General features: G+C 43.2%; 1 protein-coding gene across 2 annotated transcripts; it reads left to right on the top strand.

The window, feature by feature from the left end:
* The first annotated feature begins 541 nt into the window (after positions 1 to 541).
* Positions 542 to 20,571, top strand: LOC144090884 (calmodulin-regulated spectrin-associated protein 1-like). Of its 2 annotated transcripts, XM_077622789.1 has the most exons (19): positions 542 to 851; positions 2,596 to 2,774; positions 6,414 to 6,676; positions 7,268 to 7,429; positions 7,514 to 7,591; positions 7,963 to 8,022; positions 8,647 to 8,788; positions 8,869 to 9,008; positions 9,577 to 9,673; positions 9,761 to 9,884; positions 9,963 to 10,066; positions 10,152 to 10,230; positions 10,300 to 12,538; positions 16,757 to 16,893; positions 16,956 to 17,164; positions 17,263 to 17,347; positions 17,826 to 17,947; positions 18,823 to 18,941; positions 19,949 to 20,571. In XM_077622789.1, the coding sequence occupies exons 2-19, from the start codon at positions 2,597 to 2,599 to the stop codon at positions 20,237 to 20,239; spliced, it is 4,629 nt and encodes a 1,542-aa protein (XP_077478915.1). In that variant the 5' UTR covers positions 542 to 851; position 2,596; the 3' UTR covers positions 20,240 to 20,571. The 2 variants fall into 2 exon arrangements, with proteins under 2 accessions (XP_077478915.1, XP_077478916.1); XM_077622790.1 differs by lacking the exon at positions 7,963 to 8,022.
* Positions 20,572 to 22,179: the final 1,608 nt, after the last annotated feature.

The raw sequence follows: 22,179 nt of genomic DNA, 5'->3' as shown, positions 1-22,179 counted from the left end.
CGCCTCGTAGCCGTAGTCAGTTGGGATAGGCTCCAGCACCCCCTGTGACCCAAGTGAGAATAGTAGGCTGATTGGACACTCTAAATAGCCCCTAGGTATGAGTGTGAGCGTGAATGGATGTTTGTCTCCTTGTGCCCTGCGATTGGCTGGCCACCAATTCAAGGGTGCCCCCCCTGCCTCTGGCCCGAAGTCAGCTGGGTTAGGCTCCAGCACCCCCCGCGACCTTAGTGGGGATAAAGCAGTTCAGAAAATGATGAAATTAAAATATTTAACAATATATTTATGAGTCTCGATGAGTTAAGATTTGGCCGTAGTCCGTTGGGATAGGCTCCAGCACCCCCTGCGACCCAAGTGAGGATAAAAACCTCTGATTGGAGGTTTCTGGCAACCAATCCAGCAACATGGCAGGTGCTGACAATCTCTCCGTCCAGACAGGCCGACATTGCCCCCAAGATGGCCAACAGTTGCACGGCACCTCATCCATGTTGCCTGGAGGACTCCCCGTCCCCATAGAGACAAGCTCCTCCAAGCGTTGATGCCCCCCGCCCTCGTCGAGAGCACTGACAGCGACGATGCCAGTGAATCTGTCTTAGCGGCGTTCGGACATTGGTTTTCCCTCGAATGCCGACCTCGCGTGGTTGGCCGAACGGATTTGGTTTCATTTATTACCGTGGGATTACGAAGCGTTATCCAAAGAGGCTGAGATTTGCGTCGCGTGGGGCGGGGAAGAGCACTCGGAGGAGGCTTTCGGCACCCGAGTCCACTCGTCGCTCGGCCAAAGCAGCCAGTATGCTCCCGTAACAACCCGAGACAGTCACACGAGCGAAGACGGAGACAATGCGCCCGTAAAGGTGAGCGACATTTTCTTTTGCTTTCACATGTCGACCATCCGTCACCGAAGGGAGCCGCCTTTCACCGGTCAACCTGTTTCCACACGGCTAATGACAGCAACATGCTAACTCATTGATGGGAAGCTAATAAACTCACGAGACATTTCCTTATTTTAAAAGCATTTTCCCTTATGTAAAATGAAACCAACACGAGTCGCTAATGTGATTTAAAAAGTGTATTTTTGGTAGATAGATTCGATATATTTTGAACAACATCAGGCAGGCCTTTGCTTGTGGGCTATAATGACGTCACACTCACCTGCCTTCAGTGGATAGTAATTAGACGTACACAAAACAGTAATTAGCCTTTTTTAAAATTTATGTTTGTTTATTATATTCAAAGATGATACTTATAGTGGAAGTTGGTTATCGTATCCACTTCATGGATTTTCCAAAGTAGTGTGGTTTCATTGAAGTAATCTAGACGTGAATAATGCAAAACCTGTTCCTAATTAGCTGGAAATTTGCTAGCCATTAGCACTCTAATCAAGAGATTTAACCTTTTCATGCACGAATTATTAATATTTCCTTTATTACCCTTGCAGGACACTCATGAAACACATTGGATGCCATTGGGCGTTTGTTCATTCACCCTTCCAATCAAAATTAATTGAACCGTCTATCACACCCAGTTCTTCTGGTTTGAATTAATTCGACATCTAGTGCCGTCAGTGGCATCAATTGAATGAAATATTATGAAAAAAAACATGAACTTTTGGGTGGCCCGGCGGCTGAGTGGTTAGTGCGTCAGCCTCACATTGGGAGACTTGGGTTCAAATCCAAGTCGGTCCACCTGTGTGGACTTTGCATGTTCTCCCTGGGCCTACGTGGGTTTTCTCCAGGTACTCCGGTTTCCTCACACATTCCAAAGACATGCATGGTAGGCTGATTGGACACTCTAAATTGCCCCTAGCCTTGTTGTGATTGGCTGGTCACCAATTCAGGGTGTGCCCTGCCTATGGCCCAAAGTCAGCTGGGATAGGCTCCAGCATCCCCTGTGACCCTAGTGAGGATAAAGCGGTTCAGAAAATGAGATGAGAACATGAACTTTCGAGTCTTACTTGGGGCTGCAACTACTACTACTAATACTGTTTGAATTAATTCATAATTGTGTGTATAATTATGAAAAAAAGGTTCATAATTCCAGACTAATATTATCTATGCTTACACTGCAATTAACACAAAGGTTGGACAATAATCAACATGTTACCAAACATTCCCCTGTAATACTAATCCCATGCAAATACGGTAAATGACAAGTTTCATATGTTTTAATCAAGCCAATCTCAAGTTCCTAAACCAAGATAACATGCTATTTCTGAACCGTTTTATCCTCACTAGGGTTGCGGGGGGTGCTGTAGCCTATCCTAGCTGACTTTGGGCCATAGGCAGGACACACCCTGAATTGGTGGCCAGCCAATCACAACAAGGCTAGGGGCAATTTAGAGTGTCCAATCAGTCTACCATGCATGTCTTTGGAATGTGTGAGGAAACCAGAGTACCCGGAGAAAACCCACACAGGCCCAGGGAGAACATGCAAACTCCACACAGGTGGACCGACCTGGATTTGAACCCAGTACCCCAACTGTGAGGCCGACATGCTACCTAAATAACATATTACATCATATACAATTGTGATAATCACAGGTTTAATGTGTACGTTATTTTGTTTGGCATGAATCTGCATTTTTATCTTTTTTTTCAGCATGGATGTAGAAGAGAGTGCAGGGCAGGGAGGGGGTGGCACCAGTCGGAGAGCAAAAGATGGCAATGCAGGAGGAGGAAGTGTGGAAGTTATGGTGGTACCTCCAGACCTGTATGATTCTGCGAGAGCCAAAATAGAAGCAAATCTCCGCTGGCTGTTGGCCAAAGCTTATGGAAGAGGTAAGATGTACTCTTGTGCTTTCACTCAGGCTTTCTACACTCACTATATCATATTGTGTTATTGCAATGTTTAGCAATTTACTTAGTCATATTATAAGATCTGGTCAATGAACCTGAGCTATAACCCTGACTGAGGGTTTAACAAGTGTGACCATTATCCTGCACTCTATCCACCACATTGGTTTGGTATAGAAAAACAACAACAGACAAATGCAAAGTTTTCCCTTAACCACCTTGGAAAAATCCAATCACCCATGTATTTCCTACAGGAGTTCCTGGCTTTTACAGCTGTTTTGGGGTTAGTCTCCACTCACTTGTCAATTGAAGATCAAATGTATTTAAAAAAAGACAATTTCTGACTTACAATTGCACTAAAAAAACATTCAGTCTGCATCAAGCTTATCAAACTGGGATTGACCTTTGGCGAGAGAAGGACACCCTGGGCTGGCGGATGGTCAATAGCTTCAATAGTAAGATAAGTCTAGACATTCTGAATTTTAGCTTTCTATATGATACAACAAAGCTGCTCTCATAGGCATTTGTCACACAAAACACCATTACAGCGACATTGTGGCATCTAATTGTAAGTATGATGTTTGAAATTCTACAAGCAAAGTGGTCCACAATTATCTGAGGCAAGGTCGTACAGAGGGGGTGGTACCTATTTCATGGGGGACATCCAAACCATGTTTGGGGCATAACCAGATTATCTTGTCTTTAACTTTAGAATGACTCTAGCACTCCCACTTGCTGTTACAAATGCTGGTGTATCCTAATTTTGGGCCAAATCCAGGTCTCTGTTCCCATTTGCTCTGATGCACGCGTCAAAGTGGCGGCCCGGGGGCCAAATCTGGCCCGCCGCATCATTTTGTGTGGCCCGGGAAAGTAAATCATGAGTGGCGACTTTCTGTTTTAGGATCAAATTAAAATGAAAAGTATAGATGTATATTAAATTTCCTGATATTCCCCCTTTTAAATCAATAATTGTAATTTTTTAATCATTTTTTTCTGTTTTTAGTTCAAAAATCATTTTGTAAAATCTAAAAATATATTTAAAAAAAAGCTAAAATAAACATTGTTTTAGATCAGGGGTGGCCAACTCCGGTCCTCGAGAGCCGCCATCCGGTCTGTTTTCCATGTCTCCCTCCACCAACACGCCTGAATCAAATAATCAGGATCGGTATCAAGCTTCTGGACGGCTTGCTGATGAGTTGGTCATTTGATTCAGGTGTGCTAGAAGAGGGAGATATGGAAAACACACCGGATAGCGGCTCTTGAGGACCGGAGTTGGCCACCCCTGTTTTAGATCAATAAAAACTGAATATTCAGGGCTTTTAATCCAGTTCTTTTAATCCATTTATTTAAAAAAATCTAAATATTATATCTAAAATGCCCGCATGAAATCAAGTTGACGTTAATGTGGCCCGCGAACCAACCCGAGTTTGACACTCTTGCTCTAACGATAAACTGGTAGAATATCGACTACAAAGACCATGTTGTTTCAATACTGCCACAGATGTCAATGTATGTTTTCATCCATGAATATAACTCGAGCCAGAATCAATTAATCTGAACCAGTGCATACAGTACAATCTTCATGTGGTGGGCGAAAATTCATGCTCTCATCTCTCATGATGAGCCAAAGTCTTTTATACACAGGTCACTACCCACGACAGCTCTCAACCACTTCTACCCTGTGCGCTTAAACTGCCTGACATCGCTAGGGCGTGTGCTAATGTGTAGAAACTAACCCTTTCCTTCGATGTGGGTTTTTATGTCACTTGATTTGAGTACTCTCTGAGGGGGAAAGTGAGCTGTGGGTCAATCATCTGTCTGTGCAAGAAAAAAATATCACGAATGACCTCATGTTCCCCGAGTCGCATGTAATTCTGTGCTAACCCTAGAGTTACACGTTAATGTTGTAAATATGAACGGTCACTTTGCAGTTAAAGATCTACCCCTGTGTGCCAAGGAGCAGATCAAGATGCCCTTAATAAACACTACCCCGTGTAGTGTCTCTTAATCTGATTGGTTCGTCTTGACGTCAGATGTGCCTGCGAGTTGCTTCCTTTGTTTTGGTTCTCGGCTCAACCAATATATTGAGTATGGCAAAATTAACATTGCAGTACCTGACAGCAGCTACGACAAAAACTACATGAAAATTTCCATTGCAGCTTCTCACTTGATGGTCATTCTTTGATGAACAAGAGTTAAAAATCCATAAAAGTAGTTCATACATTTTCTCATCGGCCTGCCTGTGCTATTATTGCCTCATTTTTATACTAACCATAAGCAAGCATTTATGACTAGGGCGACTGCGTTTTAGTTTTTGCTGACCGGGCTCCTCACGTCAGATCAAACTATTTCTCGGACCACTATGATTTCGATAGTTGTGAATAAGTGGGAACGTGTCCATGCGTTGGTGTGCTTTTTTTCTTACAACACGATTCCTACTCACAGTAACATAGTGTGTGTGTACGCCAAAATACTCGCATGAGATTAAGTAGCGAGCACAGCCTTCTGCTGCCCTTCAGTGCTGGTGAGAATGTCACATGTTTAAGTGATTAATGGGATTGGAAGTGAGAACACACACCTGTTTGATTAGTGAAAGACACTTGGACTGAAAAATTCAGTCTCGTGTCCAACATTAAGTCAGCCCATATATATGGTATGAGCAATCAGGATTAAGGACAGGCATTCCCATAACCCTTCTTTTGGAAATTACCATTGGCAGGACAGTTTTAGGTTACAGGTAGTTAAACAAGGTAATATCGACATATCAATAAGAGCTATGTCAAAGAATTCTGTCTAAATTGTGTTTAGTGTTGTGTTTTAATGCGGCTGACTGCCTGTCCACGTGTCACACGAGTAAAGTAAATGTGGATTAGCGTCTTTAAGGTGCACTAAAATAGCTTCCCTACATCTTGGCGCACGAGCAGTGAACCACCAGGCGAGCCGGCACAACATCAGTTTGGTAATCGCCTCTAAGTCTTGTTATCTTTCTGACTCTCAGCTTGCGGGGTTGCTACTTTATTTCATTGTTTTCCCACTGCTGAAAACATGAGGTTCAAAAAAACACATCAACAAGGGCTGGTTCTAGAGGTGACTGTGTAGTTCCCTTCAAAAAGAGTGCTTTCAGCCAAAGCACCTTCTATGTCCGTGCCGCACATACCTAGAACTCAATACCAATTAACAAAGTCTGTCTGTTAAACGAACAAAATTGCAATCACAATGCTGTCTAAATTTGTGCAACGTCTATCTTCAATAAGGGACTAAAGATGGAAATTAGCCCTCGGCTACAATCTTACATCTTTACATATATTTGTTCATTAACATGAATTTAGATATGTTCATTAATTTGTGCTGTCCCTCATTAAATAAATCAAACCGCAATGTAACTTGTTAAAACTTCTAAATAATTGACACAGTTCTCATGAATAATTGTGTTTACAAGAGAACACTAAATCGCTCATGTGGCACAATAAAACTGTTTCAGCAGTTAACGACATTCAAATTTACTGTTCTGTGCATTCAAGCTGTTGAACAGGACAGGTTAAAATGAATGAATACATGCAATTAAGTCTTGATTTGATGAATGAATAATGAAATGGATGCAATGTGCATGCTTTTTACCATCAGACCACATCCCAAAGGACCTGCAGAACCCCTTCTACACTGACCAATATGAGCAGGAGCACATCAAGCCCCCTGTCATTCACCTGCTGCTGTCTGGAGAGATTTACTGTTGGGTGTGCGGACTCATCCTGCGCATGGAGCGAGCCGCCTCGCTCCAAAGCCACCAGTCCGTGGTCCAGGCCCTTTCCGCCAGGGGCATCCACGTCCGGGACTCGGACGAGATTCCCGTCACCGCTCTGGATCTCAGCTCGGCCCCCGTCAAGATGGTGTGTCATGGTTTATTTCTTCTTTTTTTGCCTTCAGAGATTACCATCTAGATAAAATTCAACCTATTATGTCCCTTTCGACCAGGCTTGTCAAACTAATTAGTTTTTTTATTTTGACATTAACAACTGGCCGGCCCGGCGGCTGAGTGGTTAGCGCGTCGGCTTTACAGTAGGGGTCCTGGTGGCGACCCTAGTGAGGATAATGCGCTTCAGAAAAGGAGATGATAGGAGACTTGTAATTTTTCTGATGGAGTGTATGCACCGCTGTACTTGGCTTACTTTTGTCTGCATTCACTTTTGTTGATTTGCCCCTTCCTGGTCAAAAGGGATTTAACGTTGAGTGCCTTCAATGGCAGCCAATGAGTTAACAAGGAAGTGACCCCAAAAAAACATCACCTCGAAACACCCCAAAATGATAAAAAAATGCACCTAAATTTACATAAAGTGACCCAAAATGAACTCTCTGCGTTCCATTAACAATGATAGACATCCACTTCACTTAAACTGGAAGATTATCTGTGACTGCTCCTATTTCAGTGCCATTTGCAGCACATTTATGAATGGATTTTGTATCTCCTCTTGTGTGTGAAGAGCTGCCACATGCACTTGATCGATGCCTTGATGATGGCCTCCATGTTGGAAATGATCAGTGTTGAGAAGGTGGTGTCCAGTGTCAAACGATTCTCCAACTTTAGTGCCTCGAAAGAGCGTCCAATGGACCTGGAAGATGCCATGGTGCTTTGGCTCAACAAGGTAAAAAGGAAGAAAAACAAATCATGTTTTGTAATTTTGCATGGATTCTTTTTGGGTGACCTGCTGCGTTTTTGTCGGCTGAAGGTGAATACAAAGATGAGCTCTATCTCTGAGAAGGAGATGACGTTGAAGCAGCACTTCGACTCACCAAGCCATCAGAAGGTGGGTAGGGAAAAAAAAGATATTCACTAAGCTACTTACACTTGGATCGGCGAATGTAGAGGAATAAAACCTAAAACATTTGAGCATTAGAGAGAGAAAATAAAATTTGGCCCATTCGTTTCTATGTGTGTATATTTGTTTTAGTATGATGTTCTCCCCTGTAGTTCTAGGTACAAGTTTTATCGACATTCATTTTATTTTATTTGAATTCAGATTTGGTAGTGATCACCATTGTTTTTGTCAACTGACTTGCTTTCTGTGTGTACCTTTACATTTAATTTGTCTTTCCATGAAACATCCTGATTTGAGTTGATTTCATATCATGCATGTATGGAACCCATCCAGTCATTTCTCTCCTCTCTCTTCACCAGCCAGACTTATTGCATGCATTGGCCCATTGCCTGCTGGAGCCTGTGGAGTTCTCTCGAGTGGTAATATAACCAGCACTCAACTTTTATGTTAACATTATTATTTTGTCATTTTGTACAAAATGGAAACCATTTTCCAATACCTACTGCAGGTACTGTTAATAGATTTGTTAAATTGGCGTTTGTAATTTGCATACCTGTCAACTTATACGGTTTTCCGTATTTTATATGCTTTTTGATCATTTCAAATTGTGTACGGCGTATAACAACTTTTGTAGAGGAAACAATAACATTTTAAGTATGTTTTCTGTAAAACCGATCTCGTTTTACCCGTTTCCGCTCTAATCCGGATCGTCTCGGTACAGTGACATCTACAGAATCTTGAATTTAGTGCATACAAAAGGCTGGTGGCACCCTGTCCACTTTGGGGAAAATTAAAGACTTTACAGTGCGGCCTATGTGAGTAAATATGTGTCACGTTGTGTTTGTACTGTATATTATTGCTTAATACGGCGAATTGCTATCATTAATAAGGTGAGCAATTGGCTGAGGTTGACAGGTATGAATTTGGGGTAGGCTTTTGAAAAAATGATTGCCTATCTAAGGAATTCTTAAAATCCAAGTACCACTGGATTAAAGTATGTAGCCGACATATTAAACCCCAACGATCCTTTCGTCACTGTCCAGGTGCGCTACCGCAGGGATTACCTCTCCGGTCGGGCACTTCAGCACTTCTCCTTGATAGACGACCTGTGCAAAGACGTGTGCGATGGCGCCGCTCTTCTGGCCCTAATCCATTTCTATTGCCCTGAACTCATGAGACTTGAAGGTATGGTTGAAGCCATTATCCCACCATCAACTGGTGACAAGAACGTCTCACAACCATATACATCTCTGTCGTAAATCTAGATATCTGCCTGAAGGATGTTGCCTCCATTGCTGATAGCATGTACAACATCCAGCTGCTGATAAAATTTTCCAATGAATACTTGAACAAGTGCTTCTACCTAAAGCCCGAAGACATACTGTATTGTCCTTCAGTGTTAAGGGTGAGACGAGGACACACACAAACACATTAACAAGGTTATGACACACCCCAAAAACTTAATGACTGTTCCTGTTGAGGGAGCAAGCATGGAATATATCATAGATAAATCGTCAACCATTTCTCTCAATTACAGTAAAGGTAATGAATCTCTGAAAATGTCCTAGGAAATCTATCTAGTGAACAGAGTAGAGTCATGGATTGATCGAATTTCAATCTTTTTTCAAGGCTTTAGAGGACAGAGAAACCAATGGAATATATTGTTTAGCACTACAGTCATCCCTCGCCACTTCGAGGCTGAAAGTTTGCAGCTTCTGTGCATCGCAGTATTTTCCATAAGTATCGGTCACAAGACAACAATACCGATTCGAACCATCATTTTGTAGGAGAACAGGTTCAACAATTGGACATTTTAAATCACAAATGTTATGTAAAAGACATAAAACGGCCATTTAACACGGTTTAAACAATCATACTGCCATCGCTTAATGGCAAGCAGCTATCGACTTTTAGAATTTAGATAGTTAGATTTACAGGTAGCACAACTAAACATACTTTGCTTCCACATACAGTATAATGTGATGGTGTTCATCGCTGAGCTCTTCTGGTGGTTTGAGATAGTGAAGCCTGATTTTGTACAGCCCAGGGACCTAAAGGAAATCCGAGATGGTAAGACTTTAAGGCTGTGTTATGAGGCCACTTCAATTGCTTGGGGTTTTGTTTTTCATGTTGGATATATCCTCCATATGTTTACAGCAAGGTTACTTCTGCAGCCCAATGCCTCTCAATCACCCCCGTCCATCAATGTCACCAAACGTAGATACCCAACTGTGCCAAGTGCTGCTGATATATTGACGCAACCATCAATTCTCGACTTTAGGTAAACTTTGCTTCCATGCAGACTAGGCTACATTTAGCACATTGGTATCAATTGTTGACTTATTTTATTTCCTTTAAGAATGTCTTCCTGTAGCGGCGCCGGACCTAGCACTTCCAGCCCTCCTGAATCTCTTGTACCTCGAAGACAGAGACGGCTGAGGGGATTTGAGGACGATGCCACAGGTGATAGTGGCCTGCGGAATTGCATTAGATTTAAGGAATGTTCTACTTTCTTAAAGTAAGATTGATTTTTGTCTTTATACCTCAGTGAGGAATCAATGTAGCGTAAAGCGTAAAGAGGAAAAGCCTCAGGGTTTGTCACAGATCTTTCCAGACCGGAGGCACAGGTGAGCAATTGCATACTAATCTCAGCAGACACTTCCATGCCTACGCACTGATTTTGTACCCCTGACCAGGTGTTCACCACAGCCGGCACCGTACGCCTTGGATTTCTTAAATAAGGAGGACAGCCCAGACAAAGTTAGTCTGGTTCGCTCTGTCAGCAAAGAGAACTTGGCCTCAAGCATTATGACACCGAGTCACAAGCTAGTGGGTTCAGGGCACCCTGTGTATCAGCACGGACTAAGCGGGCAAAGCCTCATCAGGCACATTCGCGTTGAGGACGACGAGGAGATCTTAGAGGAAGAGGAGCTGGTGGCCGTTATACACCCCCGTGCTTACCCTCGACATTCGTTCAGAAGCGACATAGAGCGGGATGAATTGGAAAGCCCCCACACAAACTCACCTCGCAGGGTTTCTAAAACGCTGGACGTGGCCATCTTAACCCCAGATTTGCGGACAGACAGTTACTATCTGGAGCCTCTGATGCCAACTGTCCCAAAGCCATCCAAAGAGAAGATTTCAAGCCCGAACAAGGAGGAGGAGAGTGGGGAGAGTCGCTGCAGGCTGTCTTCTGGGAAAACAGCAACAGACCTTCCACACAAATCACACCAGAAATTGCAGTTGTCTGAACGTTGTAAATATAACTTTAAACCCATACCATCGAGCAATTCGATCTCTGCCCGGGAAGGCTCTACGGACACTTTGCTACCTGAGAACACACCACCGCAAGGCTTCTTTCTTCACTTGTCCGGAGAGTCAGACTGCCACAGCTATCTTTCCTCTGATGCGGAAGTAGGCCAAGATTCTGACTCTGACATTGCAGATTTTGAGGAAGATGACGAGGACATGGACGTGATGGAGTTAGGCCGGGGAAGACGAACGGGCTTACTGCGAGACTTTTCAGAAGTGGAGTCTTTTAAATTGAGAGAAGACCTGAAGGTGCACGAACGAGACGACAAGGAGGACGGGAGTGGGCGCTCCAGCCCATGCCTCAGTACGCTGTCCTGCGCGAGCAGCTGCAGCGCTCCGGGCGGCGTCGGCGTCAAAATGACCAGCTTTGCCGAAAGAAAGCTGCTGAAACTCAGCCTGCGTGACGGGTTCTCCAGCACCAGCAGTTCGCAGAAGACGACGCCCGACCACTCTGAGACCAATTTTTGCCCTCCATGGCAACTGAAGATAGATGGTAGCCCAGGGTGGTCTGGGAAAGACCCTTCATCTGCTCTGAAGAAGACTATGACGGCGAGTCCTCCAGTAGTGCCTTCGGAGCTGCTGCAGCTCCACATGCAGCTGGAAGAGCAAAGACGCGCTATCGAGCACCAGAAGATGAAGATGGAGACCTTGTCGGCACGGCAGCGACTAAAACTTGGCAAAGCCGCGTTCTGGAACATCGTGAAGAAGGGTGAGGGTAGAAGCGACACCCTTCCTCTCCCACTCAAGCATTCACTTTCAGACGAAGTGTTTAGCACTCAGAAACCAAAGAGCTCCTGCTGCAAGGATGACTCCTGTCTCGAGGTACTTAAAGTGCAGGCAAACACGGAGGGTACGCAGATAAATCGAGACAACCGCTTAGATGTCTCTGGTCAGGATGGTGCTTCTGAGTCGGACGCCAAAGACCGCTCCCGCTCCATAGACCTCCTCAACGAGGCCATCAATGTCATCCAGCAGCAGATGACGCAGCTCTCGTTGCAGCAGGACTTGCTGATGAAGAAGAACGCATCTTCATCCGTAGAGCCTAAAGAGCCAGACCTGAAAGCAACTCCGACTGCAACACAGCCCACCACCTCAGACCATACATCTTTCGACATCAATTTTGTCGACTTTAACGAGGGTCTTAGCGTGCCCGGCCGCCGTCCTCCCAAGCTAAGCTCCAGCCAGCGGAGCAAACCCTCCGGACCAAAGCAGAGCCACAAGAACAGCAAATATTTTGACACAGAAGCTGAGACCTCTCCCAAGGAAAAAACTGGTCCCGGAAGCCAGGATGCGGAGAGTTTGAGAACAGATAGAAACTTCAGAAGACGCACAACTTTTAGAATTCAAAACGACCAAAGTGTTGCTAGAGAGGAAGCGATGCTATCTCCTGTTAAAGCTCAGTCAGAGGACTTTAGATTTGAAACCTCCGTCCCTTCATCATATTGCTCGGAAGACGACAAGGTTGAGAACTCGGGGAGAGAATCTGCGGGTGGAGAAGAGAGTTGTAGGAGCAAAGGTCTGCTGATCGAGGTGGACCTATCAGAGCTGAAAGAGCCTGCAGAGGATGGTAGCACCGACACCACGGATGGCGAACAGAAGAACGTCATTGGCTTCTTCTTTAAGGTGATGTTCAAGACTAATGTGCAGTGGGCCAAGGGTTTGGTCTAGGGATGTCCTCGATCCAATCACGTGGTCAGAAATCCCTCATCTAATCTCATTTTCTGAACCGCTTTATCCTCACTAGGGTCATGGGGGTGCTGGAGCCTATCCCAGCTGACTTCGGGCCAGAGCCAGGGGACACCCTGAATTGGTGGTTAGCCAATCGCAGGGCACAAGGAGACAAACAACCATTCAAACTTCGAACTTGGTAGCAAAATTATGGCACAAATGGGATTGTTCACTAATAGTCAAAGGTGGCCTTGCATTATTATTATTTTTACACTTTGTTTGATAACCTTTGATTTCATTTGCAAGCTTGTCGGTGGCAAGTGTTTATATTTAAATGATATTCCTACTTCTAAAATAGTGTTAATATGATGAAATAGTGTATGCTTTAAAAAACAGGCTCCATAAATGGTTTGTAAAGGTACTAAATTTTACTCAAAAGATCACTTGCACTTGGAAGCAGTCGTTTTAATGTTACTTTACAGCAGGGGTCTCAAACTCAATTTACCTGGGGGCCGCTAGAGGCCAAGTCTGGGTGAGACTGGGCCGCATCAGGATTTCCACAAGAAAAGCGCTGATAAAACATTCCAACGTTATCAAATATCTTTATTTTTTTACAAAAAATAATGAATTAGATAAATTAACTTAAAGATGAATAAAAAAACAATCAATCAGTAATACAAAAATAAAATAATAATAATGAGAGTTATACACTGGCTGCCTAAGTAGAGAAAATGAATTATTTTTATTCCGTTTCAAATGTCTGTATTAACAGCTCTTTAACCTTTAACTTTCTGAACTTGAATGGAACATTGAATATGAAATATTCTGAACACGGCTTCTCTTGCCTACTCCTTGCTGCTAGAGACCTGGCAGCGCTTCTTCTCACATAGCTGAGTCACATTTGGCTTGAGGGAGGAAGCAGTGGAGACCCTCAGTAGAGCTTGAAGATGCTCATCAGTAAGTCTGGACCTGTACTTGGACTTATTGAAGTTCAAGGTGGAGAAGAGCTTCTCACATAAGTATGTGCTCCCAAAAAGGCACATGGTCCGCTTGAACATTCGGGAAAGTTCAGGGAAGCTGGGGGTCAACTCTCTCAAAAATTGCCCAAGCTTGTCTGCTTCTCCACTCACCTCCCTGAACTTGGCTTTGAGTGCAGAGTTGCACTGCAGGTCAATGAGCTCCATTTGAAGCTCAGGAGGGGCATCTTGCATAAAGGAGAAGGGGTCCGCAAAAAATTGAAATGTGGCTTTGTGTGTCTTGAAGTCTGCAAATCTGTGATCAAATTCCTCCTGTAGCTTCGAAATGGCCTCAACATACTTCTCACCACTGAATGGTGTGCCTGCATCCACGAGAGCCTTGCATGCTGGGAAATGGCAAAGGTTTGTCTGAGAGAGCTGGGCTTTCCATAACACAAGTTTAGTGCAGAATGCTCTCACGTTGTCATAGGCAGCACTGACAAGTTGCCCCTGGCCTTGTAGCTTCTTGTTCAATACATTAAGCTCATGTGTAATATCAACAAGAAAAGCCAAGTCCATGAGCCATTTGGGATCACTTGGCATAGGAACAGCAACCCCGTCTATCTCCATGAAGTCTTTTACTTCTGCTCTCAACTCAAAAAATCTCTTCAACGCGTTTCCCCTGCTGAGCCAACGTACCTCAGTGAAGTAGAGCACATCCCCATATTCTGACTCCATTTCCTCTAAAAAAAGCACGGAACCTTCTGTGCTTTAAGCCCCTGGATCTGATTTGGTTGACGCATTTCACAACGACAGACGTCACATTGTCAAACTTCAGGCATCTGCTGCAAAGGGCCTGCTGATGTATAATGCAGTGCAGAGCTATGGCCTCCTCCACACCCTCCTCTTCCAGTTTTTTTTGAACAAGTGCTACCAGTCCATTCTTCCTCCCTGTCATTGATGGGGCTCCATCGGTTGTTATTCCAACAAAGCTCCTCCATGGCAAACCGGCATTCTTAATGGCATCACACAGCTGGTGAAATATTTCCTTCGCGGTGGTCTGGCCATGCATTGGAATTACTGTGAGCAACTCCTCCATTACCGTATTTTCTCGATTTTAACGCGCACTCGAAAATAACACGCAGGTAATTTTGGGCCACAAACATCTGGAAAAACGCAGTAATCGAATATAGTGCGCACCTAAAATTTCCCGCTGACGAAAATCAGAAATCGTACCTTTTTTTCCTTTGGGCAATTGACGTTCTCTTTCTTACAGATAGGTCGTGCCGTTGCATAAACTTATAGCACCAACATGCAGACGATTTGAAGCCGGAATCCTTGTTGTTTTTTTTCATGATTTTCAGGGCGAGGATACGCAGCTCGACTGTGTTGATGGCACACCCTGCAGCTCTTCTCTCAGCAATTGTTTTAAGAAGCTCTTTCTCTAACTCTGGGAACATTGCTTTTCTTCCACGTCCTGATGCTTTTGCTGTTGCTTTTTCTTTCAATAATGAGTCTTTCTTCTTCCTCCAACCACGGATGTTAGCTTCACTAATATCGAATTTTCTTCCAGCTTCTCTGTCGCCCAATTCCTCTGCCACTTTGATGACTTTTCTTTTGAACGCTGCGGTATAACTTGCTCGTTTTGATGCCATGTTGCTTGTACAATGTCCAAAACTGAACTGAGAGAGGGTGAACTGAGACGAGTACGAGGCTAGAGGGGGGCAGTGGTGGTCTCGGCTTTCCGATTTTCGATCGGCTTTACGAGATGACGTAAAATCCGTGCGTCAAAGTGAGTTTGACAATGCTTTTTTCGATCGAAAATTTGTAATTTATTTTAGTTATTGATTATAACACGCACCCCATCTATTGGAATTAATTATATAGCAAAAATCTGCGTGTTATAATCGAGAAAATACGGTACTTTAAAGTTGTCATCAACACCACGGATATATATTGCGAGCTGGGCAGTGTCTGTGATGTCTGTGGTCTCATCAAGAGCCACTGAATATACACTGAAACATTGTGCTTTCTCACACAGTTGATCATAAATGTCACTTGACAGGTGAGAAATGCGCTCTGCCACAGTGTTGGCAGAAAGGCTGATGTGGTTGAACAGACTTTTCTTTTCTGGACAGACAATATGTGCAGCCTGTAATATGCACTTTTTGATAAATTCACCTTCTGTGAATGGCTTTCCTGCTTTAGCAATCAACTCACAAACGGCGTAGCTAGCTTCGACTGCTGCATTACTGTCTTTGGTAGCCTTCTTGAAGAAATCCTGTTGCCTCAGAAGACATGTTTTAAGACTGGCAACCTGGTTGGCTCTCATCTCCCTGGTATTTTTCGTACTCCTCAGCATGTCTCGTAGTATAATGACGTTTCAAATTGTATTCCTTGTGCACCGCAACTTTTTCAGTGCAAATGAGACACGTCGGAGTTCCCCTGTGTTCAACAAAGAAATATTGCACTCCCCACTTTTCTTGAAACTGTCTGTGCTCATCAACGACCTTTCTCTTCACGCCAAGCTTTGAAAGAAACATCTCTGGGGCTCTGTAATATGTTTTTCCACTTGGAATGAGTCTCGGGTTGATCTTTCACGTTCAGTCGCGCGGGTTTGTGGAGCATGCGCACTTTCGCTCTCCGTTTCTCCGTTTCGCTCGCGAAGATGGCTACACTGACACAGGCTGGATCACGGATCATAGCGCCTCATTCAGTTGTATGCTGAGAGCAGCGGAGGAGTGTGCGCGCCGAGCGGAGTGATCGGCTTCACGGCTTCTCCTCCGCCCAGCTGATTGGAGGAATGAATGAGTGAGTGAGCGAGGCACTGGACAGCCCGGCCGATGTCCCGCCCTCCAGAGCCGTATATCTCACCGTGATTGGTTCATTCAGCTCCGAACACAACAAGTGTCATTCATATCAATCTTACGGGCCGCACGAACATTAATCTTTCATATTAAGACGGGGGCCGCAAATTATCGTCCCGAGGGCCGCAGTTGGCCCGCGGGCCGCGAGTTTGAGACCCCTGCTTTACAGCGTTGATCAGCAGAATCTTGTCATAAAGAATGCCGCTAGCATAGCGCCATTAGCATTGACTGCCCCTAAACGTGTTCCCTGTACCTTGAAGGCCTCATGTGTGATGAAATGATCAGCGTTTACCAGGTTTACACACTCATTTTGATCCTCCTTCAATGAAACAACAATCTTTCTTTCTCAGGATGACGAGAAGGCCGAGGACGAGATGGCCAAACGTCGCGCTGCCTTCATGCTGAAACAGCAGCGTAAAGCCGAGGAGGCCAGGGTGCGCAAGCAGCAGCAGGAAGCGGACAGTGAACTCAAGCGTGACGAGGCCAGGTACACCTCAGAATTATTGGTCCAGTGTCCACGCGAGGACTTTTGCCTACTATTTTTTGCAGGCGTAAGGCAGAGGAGGACCGAGTCCGTAAAGAAGAGGAGAAGGCCAGGCGAGAGCTGATAAAGCAGGAATACCTCCGGCGGAAGCAGGAGGCATTGTTGGAAGAACAGGGTCAGGCCAAGCCTAGGCCCAGGTTCAAAACCCGCAGGAGTAGACCCAAATCGGTCAACCGCGGCGAGCTCAGCAGCCCTCTTAAAGGATCCACTACGCGTACGTAGCTTTACTGTACATATATATGTACATACTATAATTAGAATAATAATGGATGTCATAAAAAAGGGGTTTAAAAAACTTTTTGCAACTGTTAGCTGAGCTGAGCCGCTGCATTCGAGGATCCACGTTGTCTTTGGTGGACACGGACAGCGTCATTTCTGCAGAGGCGGAGTCACAGAGGTGAGATACATATTTTGTCCACTAGGGCAGGAGAAGTAGTTGACAAAATAGGAGCGGCATCAAATAATAGTGCTGTGCAAATTACTAATTTAAGCACAAAAATTGGTATTTTCCATTGAAACTTAGTATACAGTACATACTTGTCCCTGTTCAAACAACACAAATAAACACGTAACAAAACATATCAAAAATAGAGTGAAACGGCATATGACTACGTACGTAATTATAGTGTTCACTAGTTGAGAGCACCATTAAGAAATATATATTTTACAAGGTTTACTATTCTGAACGCATATCCAATCAGACTGGTCAACCTATAACAAGACAAGAATTTTGAAATTTTTCATGTAGTATATTGAAATGTATTTGATATGTTAGAAAATGAAGTTAAGTGTAGCCTGAACAGTTATTTGTTACATTTATATAAACAAAGCAAGACCTGAAATGCTAGAAAAATCATCTAACCCATTTTTTCCAGGGCCGAGTCGGTCTGTTCCATGGATTCCTTCTCTGTGATGAGCCGAGCCTCCAGCAGGGCCATGGAGCGCGACTGGGAGAGCGGATCCATTGCCTCCTCCATCACTTCCATTGAGTACAATGGTGAGTAGCCTCAAAAGAATAAATTAGGAATCTAGAATACATACTTCATTCTATGTACTTTACAATATTCAAATGACCCCCACTGTAGCCTATTCTTACCCCGTAAACATTGAGAAGTCTTCAAAAATCACCTTTTGTGAAAACGACAGAAATGAGCCTACAAAGTAATCGCTCACTTTCCTTGCCTCTTTTTTGGATCCTGAATTTTTACAATTTTTTTTAACAAATTTGAATAATTCTGTTCTTACAAACTCACCTAGGCAAGAAATGTGGCTAGCCAATCGCAGGGCACAAGGGGCCGAACAATCATTCACACTCAGACTCATACCTAGGGGCAATTTAGAGTGTCCAATCAGCTTACCATGCATGTCTTTGGAATGTGGGAGGAAACCATAGTACCCGGAGAAAACCCACACAAGCCCGGGGAGAATATGCAAACTCCAAACAGGTAGACCAACCTGGATTTGAACCCAGATCCCCCATCATGAGGCAGGCGTGCTAGTGTCAAGTTTTTACATAATAAAGTCCTTAATGGTTTGCTATCAAAGATGCCTGTCTCTGATTGGTCTACTGTCAAGAGCACCTTCGATTGTTCTATTATTTGCACGCAGTGCATTGTGGGTGATATAGTCTATCGTCAGGAATCACATGGTTACATTTTCAGATTTTTCTACGGATGCTAACGTTAAGCAACAGTTTTGTTGAAGAGTTGCAATGCCATAGTTTTCCAATTAATTTTAAAAAGTAAATAAATGCATTAAGCCTGCTTCCCAGTGTTTGTTGGCCCGCAGCTATGAAATTATCATTGACCTTTTATGTGTTCAGTTAGATCATGCATCACCTGTAACCTCTGCTTGTTTTTTTCTTCGTCCAAGGACCCAAACTCTTCAAAGAGCCGAGCTCCAAGTCCAACAAGCCCATTATCATCAATGCCATCGCGCACTGCTGCTTGGCTGGAAAGGTGAACGAGGCTCAGAAAAACGTCCTCCTGGAGGTCTGTTTTATCTATAATCCTTATAAAGCGTGATTTGTGGATGGATATGTTAAGATTCTCACTGTACTTTTGTCCAAACCGTGCATCATAGAGAGTTGAATTTTTTTATATTGGCCAGAAACAGCTGTCGAATCCTAATAGACGAGTGATTGAATTTCTTCACCTTCTCTAAGTGTGTAAACTCAAGCTTTGTATTGGTTAAAGCTGAAAGCTGAGTTAATGTATGGATCGTTGTTTTCACATGATGTCCCTAAACGCACTGCATGGCTGATTGGTCGCCAAGTTTCCAGGTGCGGGAAAACTGTTTTCTTTCAATGTTGACTACGCCTTACGGTAGGTATGTTCGTGCTCTCGTGTGGGCTTCATGTATAGCCTTGATTGGTCCTGATTTGTTTACATTCAGAGGTATAGTTGTTCTTGGGCCGCCGTTAACACAATCAAATGATTGGAAATGAGCATTTTAAAGTGTTGCTGACACTTGGTTGATTTGGGTCATTTGTGTTGGTGGTTATTGTTTCCAATGGGGTTGGGCTGACTGTGGGTGGTGCTTTCTTGGTTTTTGGTAAGTAAACTTCATTTTAACCTTAGCTCTTTCTAGAATATTCATGTTTTCTTTCACTTTTCAGGATCCCCATGAAAGACAATTCTATTTCTACATATTCCTCAAACTAATATTTTGTGTTACTTTTTGTTTTGTTATCCTAATGACGCTTTAGCTTGATTGAATTAAACTGGTAAATTGCTTCTCTTATCATATCTGTACATTTTGCTTGATTGATTTGACCTGTATATAATTGTATACAAATGTCTGCTGCGCTATGCATGTAACTGAAATTTTCATTTCTCATCTAACCCATTTTTCAAAGGAGAATTTTTTCATAGTGCAAAAACTGTCTTTTGGTTTTAAACAAGAAGGTGGGACCGGCTAAGCCAGGCACCTCTGATTGTCACAATATTAAAAAAATCTCATCTTTCGGTTATCTTATCTGTGAATTTTGATGTCACAGGAGCTGGAAAAATGCGAGTCCAATCACCTGATCATCCTTTTCCGCGACGGGGGCTGCCAGTTCCGCGGGGTGTACTCGTACTCGCCGGACACGGAGGACATCGTCAAATTCACCGGCACAGGTCCGCGTGCCATTGGCCGCAAGATGATCGACCGCCTGTACAAGTACAGCTCGGACCGCAAGCAGTTCAACGTCATCCCGGCCAAGTCGGTGTCGGTCAGTGTGGACGCGCTGACCATCCACAACCACTTGTGGCAGGCCAAGAGGCCCAGCAGCGCCCGACGAAAATGACGCCTGCTATTTCTCGTTCATTTACGACTGGCGGGCCGGACCCACATACGTCGTCGAGAGTAAACCCTCGCCAATTGCGACGGCAGTTTAAAAAGTTGTCTATATGAGATTAGGGTGAAATCAAATTGCAAAATCTCCAGTTGAACTTTTGGGAAATGTATTCATCGCAGTATTTAGATATGACGTCTGAGGCTAATGTGAAAAACGTGTTGGTCAGTTTCTCAACGCTGTGCAGTGATTTCCAACCTGCCTTGAGCCAAAAGCACCTATTTTTGTATAAGGAAAAAAATGTCACATTACTTCACCAAACAAACAAAAAATCACATTACTTCACCAAATTTAAAAAAATGTCACATTACTTCATCAAACTAAAAAAATGTACACCTGGAAAATATTGTAATAGGCCAAATAATCGTTTAAATAAACATAGGATGCTTTTCAGGATATTTTTACTTTTTGCATAAATCATTTAAATGACTGTTTGGAATTCTGGAAATCTTAATTTGACTCACAATTACTTAAAGGATAATATAAATTTGATCTTTTTTAGAGAGAATTTGATGTTCTGCTTGTCATTACACATCACAGATGAACAACGATACCTTATTTGTTTTAAATAAATATTGAACACCAGGTGATCTGGCACAGAGGTTGGGAATGACTGCGTGAGAGAATACGAAACAGTGTTAAAACATGAATTTACTGCTTTTATTTAATGTGATAATTCTTCATTTGGCCATTTTGTTACAGACCGTAGGTACGTCCTGCATTCTTTTTGGCACTTTGGCTTAAGTACTGATTGCAACCAAGTTGGACCTGTTTGAGAAGGACGCTGCCTGCGACGATTCTGACATTTCAACCAAAAAAAAAGGTTGGTCATTTGTATTGTGAGGCTTCAGGCTTGGTTTGTTTTTCTTGATTCTTATCAAAACATACACGTTTTAAATGGGGGGAATTGTTACGCCACTTATTTCAACTATCTTTGTTTATTGCAAAAAACGAAAAAACTGACCCTACATATGAATGTGAGTGGGACGGGGGCTTATATTGTAAAATGCTCATATTGGCAACCCTTCTTTCTCGGTTAATTGAAGACTAAAATTGTTCAGGGATTTTAATTTCAGTATTTTCTGGAGTTCCCCAAAGTGAATATTTTTTGGGGAAAACACTAAATGGCCAATAGGTGTGAACATGAGCATGAATGATTGTCTACGTGCCCAGTGATTAGTTGGTGCTCAGTCAGTCAGAAAAACATTGACTGTAGGGAAGAATGTCAATTTCTTGACCGGCTTTTTTTGCGACTTTTTCACTGGAGAACAATGTATGTAGCTCCAAATGTTCAACAAGTTGCCTGTTCCTTCCCAAGTCATTGGAATGTGATGGCAAGAAACACAAAACGCACTATACTTGATATTTTTTTGCTGCATTTTGTATATTTTTAGTGGGATATTTTCTACCAGTTTAAAAAAAACTCAACAAAAAAGCGGCACTGTTTTGACGGTTATTCTGTCACATTCCCATTTCATTGTCATATATCGTATGTGAATTTATTTTCAAAATATGTAATAAAATGCAGTTAAATAGGCTGCTTCTTTATTAAATGTGAATGGAACTGTGCTAACACTAAAGATAATTTCTGTGTAGATAGAGAAAAGGTGGGTTTTTTTGACATACTAACAATTTTCATTGACAAATCGGGTATTTGGATCAGCAATTTTACTTATATATCAAAACCTGGGCAGGAATTATAATATAATTTTCCCTCTTTTACTAACTACAACAATACATCGTCTCTAAACCAGGCTGGCAGTAAGTTGAGCTAATGATAAACTTTGAGTAATGTCCATTGTAACCACCACTTGAAAAATGTGTTTGTGGATTTGATTTCTCAATATGTTCCTCACAGTGGAAACTGACATGTGAAATGTCAAAGGATAGTT

This window comes from Stigmatopora argus, chromosome 16, assembly GCF_051989625.1.
Source record: "Stigmatopora argus isolate UIUO_Sarg chromosome 16, RoL_Sarg_1.0, whole genome shotgun sequence".
In the NCBI taxonomy this organism is placed as follows: domain Eukaryota; kingdom Metazoa; phylum Chordata; class Actinopteri; order Syngnathiformes; family Syngnathidae; genus Stigmatopora; species Stigmatopora argus.
The sequence above is the reverse complement of the archived record's forward strand: the minus strand, read 5'-3'. Positions and strand labels throughout refer to the sequence as shown.